Genomic DNA, 13,524 nt, shown 5'->3' on the forward strand with positions numbered 1-13,524 from the left:
CGGTGCTATGACGCACTTCCGGCTGCGCGGCCCAGAGGTCCGCGGTGCTGTCTCCCGGTACCTGGAGCGGCTCTGACTAACGGTGAGCCTGCTTGTCCCGGGTTAGCGAGGCGGACGGGAAAGGGCGCCTTGGCTGAATAGTTTGGGAAGGGAGGAGTGGGTTTAGTAGCTGTGGCTTCTGAGGACCCTACCTAGACTGGTCCTACCTGGGCTGCGGGGAGGAGCTCTCTGTCCCCGCCCAGCCCCTGCTGGTGGAGGCGCTAGCTCTCTGGAAAGAGCCTTTTCTTCCACCCGGGGCTTAACAAATGAAAACTGTACGAACAGTTTTCTGGAAGTTCTTTCGCGTTCCAGAATAGCTTTTTTGTGCGCTCCCCAAGCCAAGCCGTCTATCAGTCTAACCGTGTCCGCCTTTTTTTCTTTCTCTGAACTGGAGGTCCGAACCATCCAAGGGGTTGGAAACCTGTGAGAAGCCGAACCTCATTAGAAGTCTTGGGTAGAATCCAATCCAGAGGAAGAAATAGTCCCCTCGGGCTTTGTTCGAGCTGGAACCCACACGCGTAGGGATCTGCTTAGGGTTAGAAAAACATTTTTAAAGAACCATGTATAAATTAGAGTGTCGAAACAAAGTTGGTTTGGGCCGAGTTCGGTAGCTCACGCCTGTAAGTCCTAGCACTTTGGGAGGCCGAGGCGGGCGGATCACTTGAAGACAGGAGTTTGAGAGCAGCCGGGCCAAACCCCATCCCCACTAAAAATACAAAAATTACCCGGGCATGGTGGCGTGCGCCTGTAATTTCAGCTACTCGGGAGGCTGAAGCAGGAGAATCGCTTGAACCCAGGAGGTGGAGATTGCAGTGAGCCGAGATTGCACCTGCCTAGGGATTTGCAGGTACAGACTGAAGCATTTTAGCACAAGTTGATAAGTGCTGTTCTGCTTTTAGAATCTATGATAATTTGATTTTTTTGTGCCTCATCTTGTTACAGAACAGACTTGGGGCACCTTCATAAGGCCATATAAGCTTTGGGAAATTGTCATAAAGGAGGAGGGAAAATGGACACAGAACAATGGCCTTCTGTTTATGGTAGACCATGAACTTTTGCTTGATGGGCCTCTTGAGCTAAACAGTCTAGATAGCTTAGAAAAAAGTCACTGTGGTGGAAGACAGTTTGAGTTAGTAATGAAGCCTCTTTTAAAAGACAGGATTTTGCTTTGTCACCCAGGCTGGAGCACAGTAGTACAGTCACAACTCACTGCAGCCTGGAACTCCTGAGCTCAAGTTACGCCTCAGCCTGGGCAACAAAGCAAGACTTCGTTTCTACAAAAATAATAATAATAATAATAATAATAATTAGCCAGCTGTGGTGATGCACACCTGTAGTCAGCTACCTCAGAGGCTGAGGTGAGAGAATCACTTGAGGCCAGGAGTACAGGGCTACAGTGAGCTATCATTGGCGCCACTGCACTCCAGCCTGGGCAACAAAGTGAGACCTTGTCTCTATAATTTAAAAAAAAAAAAAAGTGGGCAGAGTGGCTCACGCCTATAATCCCAGCACTTTGGGAGGCCAAGGCAGGCAGATCACGAGATCAGGAATTCGAGACCAGCCTGACCAACATGGTGAAGCCCCCATCTCTACTAAAAATACAAAAACTAGCCAGGCGTGGTGGCAGGTGCCTGTAATCCCAGATACTCAGGAGGCTGAGGCAGGAGAATTGCTTGAACCTGGGAGATGGAGGTTGCCGTGAGCCGAGATTGCGCTACTGCTACTCCAGTCTGGGAGACAGAGTGATACGCTGTCTCCAAATAAATAAATAAATAAATAAGATAACGACCTGGTGAAGTGGTTAAAAGAACTTGAAAAGACCTGGTAAAGTGGTTCACGCCTGTAACCCCAGAACTTCGGGAGATCAAAGCAGGAAGATGGCTTGAGACCAGGTGTTGCCAGGCTTCAGCGAGCTGTGATTGTGCCACTGCACTCCAGCCTAGGGAACAGACTAAGACACTGTCTCTAAAAAATAAAAGTTTTAAATTAAAAAAAAAAAGTGTGAAAGAGGACTCAAGGGATGTCTCCAGGTTTTTTGGTCTGTGTAAAAAGAACAATGAGAGTTGCCATTAATTGAGTTGAGCAGCTTTTGAGGGAAAGATGAAAAAGTCTGTTCTGGACATGTTAAGCTTGAGATGTCTTACTGGAAATCCAGATGGTGATGGCAGGTGGGTAGTTAGTCGCATGAGTCTGGAGTTCAGAAGAGAGGTCAAAGTTGAAGGTACAGTTGGGGCAGTTGTGAGTATATAGATGGTAATTAAAGCCATGCAACTGGTGAAATCATCAACAAGAGTGAGTGCAGGAAGGAGGAAGGGCACCCAGCCTGCCACTTGTTTGTAGTCTTTCTGCATTGTGCATTTGAATTGTGTGCACTGCAAAACTGATGTGCTGCTGGGCGTGGTGGTTCACACCTGTAATCCCAGCACTCTGGGAGGCTGAGGTGGCCAGATCGCTTGAGGTCAGACTAGCCTGGTCAATATGGTGAAACACCAGCTCTACTAAAAATACAAAAATTAGCTGGGCATAATGGCATGCGCCTATATTCCCAACAACTTGGGAGGCTGAGGCAGGAGAATCGCCTGAACTTGGGAGGCAGAGGTTGCAGTGAGCCAAGATCACGCCACTACACTCCAGCCTGGGCAATAGAGCAACACTCCGTCTCAAACAAAACAAAACAAAAACTCAAAACTGATATGCCTAGAATAAATTGCTTAGCTAGTGAGCTTGCCAAGCCAATGGCTCAGCAGCAACATCTGAGGAAATTTTTTTTCTGTAATTTGCAGAGGCAATCGTATGATCCGTTGGCATCTGTGAATCTGGATTCACCAAGTTCTCAGAGTATATCCTACATGAATGTTATGTTACTACATGACTGCCTGGTGACTTGCCATGTTTCCCAGGCCAAATCAGACTGTGAGCAGCCCAAACCAGTTCCTTTCCTGGTCTTGGGATGCCCTCCTCTGGATAGAGTATGAAATTTTATAATAGTTACATAAAGTTACTCTATCACTGAGGAGGTCTCCTTTTATTTTATTTATTTTTTTTGTGAGGGAGTCTCACTCTGTCCCCCAGGCTGGGAGTGTAGTGGCACGATCTTGGCTCACTACAGCTTCCACCTCCCAGGTTCAAGTGATTCCCTGCCTCCACCTCCTGAATAGCCAGGATTACAGGCGTCTACCACCATACCCACTAATTTTTGTATTTTCAGTAGAGACAGTAACTTGTAATTTTGTGGTAACTATATTTTCTTAGGTTTAGCATGTGGCCCTAAAGAACCAGAAACCCAAAGGAACCGATATTCTTGCCCCACAGAGTCCCATTTTCAGTGAGGCTGTTTCTGGAGTTTATATGATGACCAACCTACTAGGCATGGCCCCAGTTCACCATGTTGGCCAGGCTGGTCTCACTCCTGGCCTCAAGTGATCCGCCTGCCTTGGCCTCCCAAGGTGCTGGGATTACAGGCGTGAGCCATTGCACCTGGCCACTCCTTTTAAATATTCTCAAGAATGCTCTCCAGCGCAGCTACCTCTGCTATTTCTTATTTATTTTAGCCTTTGGTGCTCATGCTTTTGTTTTAGGAGGTGAAATGGCTTTGCACCTCCCCTGACTCAATTTTTATGTAGTATGGAACTTGGGCACTCCATTGCTGTACTGGTTGCATACAGACTTATTTGACCGAAGAATCCTTTATTCAAATTATTGGTTATAGTGCTTTTGAATACATTTCGGGAAATAATTCTGTATGCATTTTTTTCTGTGCCTTACAGAAACAAATTCGTTTTCATGCTTTGGGTTGCTTCCTGATGTTTGTAATTCCACTGCTAAACACTCCAACCAGCGTTAGTTTCTTTTTTCTTTTTATTTTATTTTATTCTTTTTATTTTATTTTATTTTATTTTATTTTATTTTATTTTTGAGACGGAGTTTCACTCTTGTTACCCAGGCTGGAGTGCAATGGCGCGATCTCAGCTCACCGCAACCTCCGCCTCCTGGGTTCAGGCAATTCTCCTGCCTCAGCCTCCTGAGTAGCTGGGATTACAGGCACGCGCCACCATGCCCAGCTAATTTTTTGTATTTTTAGTAGAGATGGGGTTTCACCATGTTGACGAGGATGGTCTCGATCTCTTGACCTCATGATCCACCTGCCTCGGCCTCCCAAAGTGCTGGGATTGCAGGCTTGAGCCACCACGCCCGGCCTATTTTTATTTTTAAATTTTTTTAAGACTAATAAAAGACTTAATTTCATAAATATGAATCATCTTTACAAAATGTTAGCACTAAAGCCCATTTGTTTGTCACAAAAACTACTTACGATTTTTCTTTTTTTGAGATGGAGTCTCGCTCTGTTGCCCAGGCTGGAGTGCAATGGCATGATCTCAGCTCACTGAAACCTCCCCATCCCAGCTCAAGCAATTCTCCTGCTTCAGCCTCCTGAGTAGCTGGGATTACAGGTGGTGCCACCACACTAATTTTTAAATTTTTAGTAAAGACGGTTTCTCCATGATGACCAGGCTGGTCTTGAACTCCTGTTCTCAGGTGATCCACCTGGCTCAGCCTCCTAAAGTGCTGGGATTACAGGAATGAGACATTGTGCCTGGCCCTTATAATCTCTTTTGAGATTTTCTCATTCTTTAAAAAACAAAATTTGGAATTCCAAAAAAGAATGAAAAATGTGGAAATCATCTATAATTCCATAACCCGGCAATATCACTGTTAAGTTTTGGTCTCTTTCCTTCATTTTGTGTGTACTGTTTATAAATGCATGACTTTTTTTTTTTTTTTTTGAGACGGAGTTTCACTCTTGTTACCCAGGCTGGAGTGCAATGGCGTGATCTCGGCTCACTGCAACCTCCACCTCCTGGGTTCAGGCAATTCTCCTGCCTCAGCCTCCCGAGTAGCTGGGATTACAGGCACGCTCCACCATGCCCAGCTAATTTTTTTTTGTATTTTTAGTAGAAACGGGGTTTCACCATGTTGACCAGGATGGTCTCGATCTCTTGACCTCGTGATCCACCCGCCTCGGCCTCCCAAAGTGCTGGGATTACAGGCGTGAGCCACTGCGCCCAGCTAAATATATGACTTTTAATATTTTTTGTCAAGGCAGATCCATGGAGATTATCATGTGTTTGAAATTAGCATAATTGGTTGTTGTTGTTTTTTGTTGAGGCAGGGTCTTGTTCTGTCGCCCAGGCTGGAGTTCAGTGATGCAATCACAGATACAGGTCACTGCAGCCTTGACCTCCTGAGCTTAAGTGATCCTCCCACCTCAGCCTCCTGAGTAGCTGGAACCACAAGTGTGTGCCACCACCTGGCTAATCTTTGTATTTTTTGTGGAGATGAGGTTTTACCATGTTGGCCAGGCTGGTCTCAATCTCCTGACCTCAAGTGATCTACCTGCCTTGACCTCTCAAAGTGCTAGGATTATAGGTGTGAGCCACTGCACCTGGCTCGTCCATTTTTTTTGTTTGTTTTTTAGACAGTCTTGCTCTGTCACCCAGGCTGGAGTGCAGTGGCATGATCTCGGCTCACTGCAACTTCTGCCTCCCAGGTTCAAGCGATTCTTATGCCTCAGCCTCCCAAATAGCTGGAATTAACAGCCATGTACCACCATGCCCAGCTAATTTTTGTATTTTTAGTAGAGACAGGATTTCACCGTGTTCGCCAGGCTGGTCTTGAACTGACCTCAAGTGATCCACTGCCTCGGCCTCCCAAAGTACTGGGATTACAGGTGTGAGCCACCACGCCTGGCCAATTAGTATCATTATTATTTTTTATTTTTATTTTTTGAGACAGTCTCGCTCTGTCACCCAGGCTAGAGTGCAGTGGTGCGATTTCAGCTCACTGCAACATCTGCCTCCCAGGTTCAAGCAATTCTCCTGCCTCAGCCTTCCAAGTAGCTGGGATTACAGGCGTGCACCACCACGGCCAGCTAACTTTTTGTATTTTTAGTAGAGAAGGGGTTTCACCATGTTAGCCAGCATGGTCTTGATTTATACTGACCTCAAGTGATCTGTCCACCTCAGCCTCCCAAAGTGCTGGGATTACAGGCATGCTGGCCAATTATTTTTAATGTACTAGTTAATTCTACCCTTCAGTATGACCCTGGTTATACTGACAGTCCCAGTCATTTGGCTAGTGAATTTTCATTGCTCAAGCTAAATGTCTTAGGTTTGAACAGATGGCATCTGGCTAGGAGATAGCTTGATAAAATCTCAGAAACTATAATGTCTATAGTGGTGAGGTTCTCAACTAGGTTTTAGAGCAAAGTTAATTTTAAAATTGTGCTGCCACATTGTACTTTTTAAGAGAGTGGATACCACTGAAATCAAAGTAGGATATCCTGAGCTAATTCCAGCATTTTATTTATTTTAATTTTATTTTTTGAGATGGAATCTCACTCTGTCACCCAGGCTGGAGTGCAGTGGCACGATCTCGGTTCATTGCAACCTCCGCCTCCCGGGTTCAAGCGATTCTCCTGCCTTAGCCTCCTGAATAGCTGGGATTACAGGTGCCCAGTTAATTTTGTATTTTTAGTCAAAACGGTATTTCACCACATTGGCCAGGCTGGTCTCAAACTCCTGACCGCAGGTGATTTGCCTGCCTCAGCCTCCCAGAGTGCTGGAATTACAGGCATGAGCCATTGTGCCTGGCTCATTCTGGAAAGATTTTGAGCAGTTGTTTTTATATGGTAGTTTTATGGTGGACATAATTTCCACAGTTTCTTGTGCTAAAGGTATGGCTGTAAAGACCCCAAAACGCTTTTCAGTTTGATTATTTTACATTAACTATATTTTCTTAGGTTTAACGTGTGGCCCTGAAGAACTGGAAACCCAAAGGAACCAATATTCCTGCCTCACAGAGTCCCATCTTTAGTGGGGCTGCTTCTGGAGTTTTTACGATGACCAAGGTCCTAGGCACGGCCCCAGTTCTGGGCCCTAGGCCTCCACAGGAACAGGTGGGGCCTCTGATGGTAAAAGTCGAGGAGAAAGAAGAGAAAGGCAAGTGCCTTCCTAACCTGGAGATGTTCCGCCAGCGCTTCAGGCAGTTTGGGTACCATGACACCCCTGGACCCCGGGAGGCTCTGAGCCAACTCCGGGTGCTCTGCTGTGAGTGGCTGAGGCCCGAGATCCACACCAAGGAGCAGATCCTGGAGCTGCTGGTGCTGGAGCAGTTCCTGACCATCCTTCCCCAGGAGCTCCAGGCCTGGGTGCAGGAGCACTGCCCGGAGAGCGCTGAAGAGGCTGTCACTCTCCTCGAAGATCTGGAGCGGGAGCTGGATGAGCCAGCACACCAGGTAGGCAGGGAGACCTTTGTTATTCTAGGAGAGTAGAAGCATAACATTCTAGGCAGGAACAAGAGTAAGATTTGCTGAATGGAAATTTCTACTGAATTTGACCATATTTCCTCCTATTTTTCTCTGTTATCCTAAACTAACCTTTAGCCTTGGGAATGGAATGGGATGGGTATTTTCCTTTTCTCTTTCCTAGAGGCTCTACATAGCTCTCCTGGGATTTTCATTCCAGTTCTTAAAGTGAGCCATGCACAAACCCAGCCATTCCTAATTGTCTCTAGGTCTCAACTCCTCCAAATGAACAGAAACAGGTGTGGGAGAAGATATCCTCGTCGGGAACAGCAAAGGAATCCCCAAGCAGTGGGCAGTCACAGCCCATGGAGACCAGTCACAAATATGAGTCTTGGGGGCCCCTGTACATCCAAGAGACTGGTGAGGAGCAGGAGTTCTCTCAAGATCTGAGAAAGGTCCGAGGTAAGGATCACCCATTAGACTCTTGTTCAGTGCCCCAGGCCTCTGTGGTATAATTAATAATTCTTGGTTGTGAGATGATTTCACAGATTGACTTGATTTGTTGGGCTGACTGGGTGGAAATAGTTCACCTTCCTCCCCCAAGTTCGGCTCTCTCAGCCTGGGTCCTAGCCTGGGAATGGATCACTCTTAAAGGATCAATTTCTCTTTGAAGTCTGGGTATTATAAATAACTTTTTTAAAGGATCGATTGAAGTGAGTTTAATAAAGAAACCATTAACAGAGGTGTAGACAGTTCAAATGAACCGATAAAGAATAGCGTTGCACCAGACAACAGTGAAAAGCTATTACTCCCTGTGAGCCTAAAGGGACAGAGGGGGCCCCGTTAGCAGAACCAAAAGAGCTATAGTCATGGAGGAGGGGGTCACTTGATAGGAATTGTGGCTGTAGGCCTTGCCATGGGGCGAGGAGAAAACAGAATAAATACCAGCTGCACCCTTCTCCTGCCCTTAAATCTCCTGCTTTTGTTCCCCAATGGCAAACCCAGTTGGCAGCCAGAGAGCAGGAGAGACAAGACAGTGTGGCCCTTAGGGTCAGCTTCCTGGAGCACAGGGTGGGGCAGAGAATGTATCTGGGAAAGGCCAGTGGAAAATAATTGGTGACCTCCTTTCTGAAGCTGTGGAAAGAGATGGGGCGTTTTTCAAAAGTCAAAGATATATTAGGTGACTACTCCTGAGCTCAGATCTCCATAAATTATGGTTTATATAATAAACTCAGAGGCCATAAATGAACATTCCCTGTTGGGTGTTTTTTTGAGACAGAGATTCTATCTGATACCCAGGCTGTAGGGCAGTGGCATGATCGTAGATCACTGCAGCCTCAATCTCTGGGGCTCAAGAGATCATCCCACTTCAGCCTCCCAAGTAGCTTGGAACACCTCGCCTGGTTAGCTTTTTATTTTTTTGTAGAGACAGGGTCTCACTATGTTGCCATGGCTGGGGGTGTTATTTTGTTATTTTATGGTTTCTACTCTTAAGTACCTTCGTTTACCTGGAGAATTAGAACTAAATTCTTGAAACAGAGTTAATGATTAATTATATGTTTGCAAAAATATGACACATTATTCCGAATCCTAATAGTTTCAAACCAGGACTTTGCTTATGTGTTGGTGGTATAGGCCACTATTTGTGTGTGGTGTGATTTCATGACAAGTCCATGGCCCTCAGAAATCTCCCTCCTTGGCATGCCTACTGTGTCTCAAACGTGAAACTCCATTGTGGGAACAGTTTTGAGCTGTGTTAAAAATCACATTTTCTGGGAAAAGTGAAGAATTAAACTGTTAGGTGAATTCTTCACGGTTTATGGTGGACACAGTAGCCCTCTCCAGGCAGTTGGGGTCTCCCCGGAGTTGCCACAGTAATTAGAGATTAAAGTAACCAGAGACCAGCCAGTCATGGTGGCTCACACCTATAATCCAAGCACTTTGGAGGCCAAGGTGGGCAGATCACCTGAGGTGGGGAGTTCAAGACCAGCCTGACCAACATGGTGAAACCCTGTCTTTATTTAAAAAAAAAAAAAAAAAAGCCGGGCGCGGTGCCTCAAGCCTGTAATCCCAGCACTTTGGGAGGCCGAGGCGGGTGGATCACGAGGTCGAAAGATCGAGACCATCCTGGTCAACATGGTGAAACCCCGTCTCTACTAAAAATACAATAAAACTAGCTGGGCATGGTGGCGCGTGCCTGTAATCCCAGATACTTAGGAGGCTGAGGCAGGAGAATTGCCTGAGACCAGGAGGCGGAGGTTGCGGTGAGCCGAGATCGTGCCATTGCACTCCAGCCTGGGTAACAAAAGCGAAACTCCGTCTCAAAAAAAAAAAAAAAAAAAAAAAAAAAAAAAAATATATATATATATATATATATATATGTATATATGAGAAAAAAAAAAGTAGCCAGAGACCTATTTGGTCAGTTTTATTTTCCATATCTCTTGGTGTAGCCCTCGGCAGTACTACACAAAGAAGAGGGTGGAGTGGAAGGATTATCAGACCCAGTAACAGGCTTGAGTTTTAGTACCCAGATGGGACAGAAGTCAAAGCTTCTGGGCCCTCCAAGGAAAGGAAAGGCAGGTGGCGAAAGCTTTGCATAAAGTCCTTTTTTTTTGAGACCAGTGATGCTGTCCCCCAGGCTAGAGTGCACTGGCACGATCTCAGCTCACTGTAGCCTCTGCCTCCCAGGTTGAAGCGATTCTCCTGCCTCGGCCTCCCAAGTAGCTGCGATTACAGGCACCCACCACCACACCAGGCTAATTTTTGTATTTTTAGTAGAGAGATGGGGTTTTGCCATGTTGGCCAGGCTGGTCTCAAACTCCTGACCTCAAGTGATCCACCCATTTTGGCTTCTCAAAGTGCTGGGATTACAGGTATGGGCCACTGCACCCAGCCCTGCATAAAGTCTTAAAAGGTTATACTGTCAGCATGAAAAGGTATCCTGGAGCGAAAAAATGAGCCTGGTAGCATAGGAAGTTGCCGGTCAGGCTGAGCTCTGAGTGAAAATCAAAGCGTACCCTGAAACATGGAAACCCCTGGCATTTACCGCATTAGTGATTGGGATCTTCCTTTGTGGTGCCTTCATGGTCCAGAAGTCTCCAAGCCAAGAAATTAACACCAACACTGGCCCTGGGTGCCAGGCAAATGTGAAGCCACAGACAGACAATTTCAGTGAATTCTGGAATATTTCAGGCCATGCAAGAATCAGTGGGGGAAGTGGGGATGTGGAATAGGCAACAAAGCCTTTTTAGAGAATAAAAATCATATCCAAACAGAGTGAGAGTCCGGAGAAACAACAAAAGGAGAATTAAAGCCAAAATAGTCTGCAATAATAGAACATCAGTGAACAGTTTTGTTGTTGTTGTTGTTGTTGTTGTTGTTTTGAGACACGGTCTTGCTCTGTTGCTCAGGCTGGAGTGCAGTGGCACGATACCGGTTCACTGCAACCTCTGCCTCCCAGATTCAAGTGATTCTTCTGCCTCAGCCTCTTGGCTGGGATTACAGGTACATACCACCATGCCCAGCTAATTTTTGTATTTTTAGTAGAGACGGGGTTTCACCAGGCTGGTCTTGAACTCCTGACCTCGTGATCCACCCTGCTCGGCCTCCCAAACTGCCAAGATTACAGGCACGAGCCACTGCACCCGGACTGAAAAGTCTTTATAAAATAAATTGGTTTAAAATAATATTTGTTTGTTTGTTTTGAGACGGAGTTTCACTCTTGTTACCCAGGCTGGAGTGCAATGGTGTGATCTCAGCTCACCGCAACCTCTGCCTCCTGAGTTCAGGCAATTCTCCTGCCTCAGCCTCCTGAGTAGCTGGGATTACAGGCACACGCCACCATGCCCAGCTAATTTTTTGTATTTTTAGTAGAGATGGGGTTTCACCATGTTGACCAGGATGGTCTCGATCTCTTGACCTCATGATCCACCCGCCTTGGCCTCCCAAAGTGCTGGGATTACAGGATTGAGCCACCGCGCCCGGCCTGTTTGTTTGTTTTTAATGTAGGGTCTGGCTCTGTCACCTAGGCTGGAATGCAGAGGCATGAAACACAGCTCACTGGAGCCTCAACCTCCCAGGTTCAAGTGATCTTCCCACTTCACCCAAATTTTTATTTATTTATTTTTTTGTAGAGATGGGGTATTGCCATGTTGCCTAGGCTGGTCTGAAACTCCTGGGCTCAAACAATCTGCCTGCCTCAGCCTCCCAAAGTGCTGGAATTACAAGCATAAGCCACCGTGCCTGGCCTTAAAATAATTTAAGACATAATTCACTGAGACCTTAAAAAAAAAAACTGTTAATAAAAACACACACAGGCACCTTTGATAAAAACAAAATAGAACTTCTAAAAGTCAAAACTATAGTCATTGAAATTAAGAATGCAGTGGCTGTTGTAAATAATCAAGGAGATGATTAGTGAATAGAGGTAGATGTGAGGAAGTCATCTGAAATGCTGCTTAGAAAGATTAAGGTGGCAGGCATTGGCCATCAATGTGGAATTAGACGAGGATGTCCAGCATGTTTAACAGCTGTTCCAGAGAAGGACAGAGTTGGAGAAGGCAGACACGGTGGCTCACACCGGTCATTTCAGAACTTTGTAAGACCTAGGATAGCAGATCTCTTGGGGCCAGGAGTTCGAGACCAGACTAGCCAACATAGCAAAACCTTGACTACTAAAGATATGAAAATTAGCTGGGTGTGGCACTCGCCTATAATCCCAGCTCCTCAGAAGGCTGAGACATGAGAATCACTTAAACCCAGAGGCAGAGGTTGCGGTGAGCAGAGATCACACCACTGCACTCCAGAGTGGGCAACAGAGCTAGACCCAGTCTCAAAAAAAAAAAAAAAAAAAAAAAAAGAGGCCGGGCATGGTGCTTACGCCTGTAATCCTAGCACTTTGGGAGGTGGAGGTGGAGGCAAGCAGATCACGAGGTCAGGTGTTCAAGACCAGCCTGACCAACATAGTGAAATCCTGTCTCTACTAAAAATTTAAAAATTAGTTGGGTGTGGTGGCGCACGCCTATAATCCTAGCTACTCAGGAGGCTGAGGCAGGAGAATCGCTTGAACCCAGGAGGTGGAGGTTGCAGTGAGCCGAGATCACACCACTGCACTCCAGCCTGGGCAAGAGAGCCACACTCCGTCTCAAAAAAAGAGGGAGAAGCACTAGTGAGAAAGAGAAAATGTTGAGTTGTCCAAAAGTGATGAAAGATATAAATCCTAAGATTCAGGGCCAGGCGTGGTGGCTCACACCTGTAATCCCAGCACTTTGGGAGGCCAAGATGGGCAGATCACGAGGTCAGGAGTTCGAGACCAGCCTGGCTAACACAGTGAAACCCTGCCTCTACTAAAAATACAAAAAATTGGCCAGGTGCGGTGGCTCAAGCCTATAATCCCAGCACTTTGGGAGGCCGAGGCGGGTGGATCACGAGGTCAAGAGATCAAGACCATCCTGGTCAACATGGTGAAACCCCGCCTCTACTAAAAATACAAAAAAATTAGCTGGGCATGGTGGCACATGCCTGTAATCCCAGCTACTCAGGAGGCTGAGGCAGGAGAATTGCCTGAACCCAGGAAGCGGAGGTTGCGGTGAGCCGAGATTGCGCCATTGCACTCCAGCCTGGGTAACAAGAGTGAAACTCCGTCTCAAAAAAAAAAATACAAAAAATTAGCCTGGCATTGTGGCACATGCCTGTAGTCCCAGCTATTTGGGAGGTTGAGGCAGGAGAATCGCTTGAACCTGAGAGGTAGAGGTTGCAGTGAGCCAAGATCATGCCACTGCACTTCAGCCTGAGCAACAGAGCGAGACCCTGCCCATCTTACAACAAGTAACGAAGACATAAAAGACAGATTACCCCCTTCAAAGGAATGCTGATTAGACTGATGGCAAACTTCCCAACAGTAACAGTGCAGGCTGGAAGACAATGAAATAAATAGTCCGAGTAAAATCTTTTTGAATTTTTGCCTCATTCAGCTATTTTTAAAATGTTAACTTTTGGTTGGACATGGTGGATCACTTGAGGCCAGGACCAGCCTGAGCAACATGGTGAAAACCCCATCTCTACAAAAAAACAAAAATTAACTGGGTGTGGTGGCTAGTGCCTGGGGTCCCATCTACTCAGAAGGCTGAGGCAGGAGGATCACTTGCGCCTAGGAGGTGGAGGTCGCAGTGAGCTAAGAT

General features: G+C 46.3%; 1 protein-coding gene across 2 annotated transcripts in view; it reads left to right on the forward strand.

Annotated features, from left to right (window-relative positions):
* ZSCAN21 (zinc finger and SCAN domain containing 21) overlaps positions 1-13,524 on the forward strand; it is a 23,984-nt gene continuing 10,460 nt past the window's right edge. Inside the window, exons 1-3 of one of the 2 annotated variants that reach the window (XM_003934211.4) lie at positions 1-82; positions 6,839-7,333; positions 7,612-7,804. In XM_003934211.4, coding sequence (XP_003934260.1) covers positions 6,938-7,333; positions 7,612-7,804 — 589 coding nt within the window. In that variant the 5' untranslated portion in view covers positions 1-82; positions 6,839-6,937. Of the gene's footprint in view, positions 83-143; positions 887-6,838; positions 7,334-7,611; positions 7,805-13,524 lie in introns of those variants that run through there. The other variant, XM_074390760.1, reaches the window with a different exon arrangement.

The sequence above is a fragment of the Saimiri boliviensis genome, chromosome 20 (assembly GCF_048565385.1).
Source record: "Saimiri boliviensis isolate mSaiBol1 chromosome 20, mSaiBol1.pri, whole genome shotgun sequence".
Classification (NCBI taxonomy): domain Eukaryota; kingdom Metazoa; phylum Chordata; class Mammalia; order Primates; family Cebidae; genus Saimiri; species Saimiri boliviensis.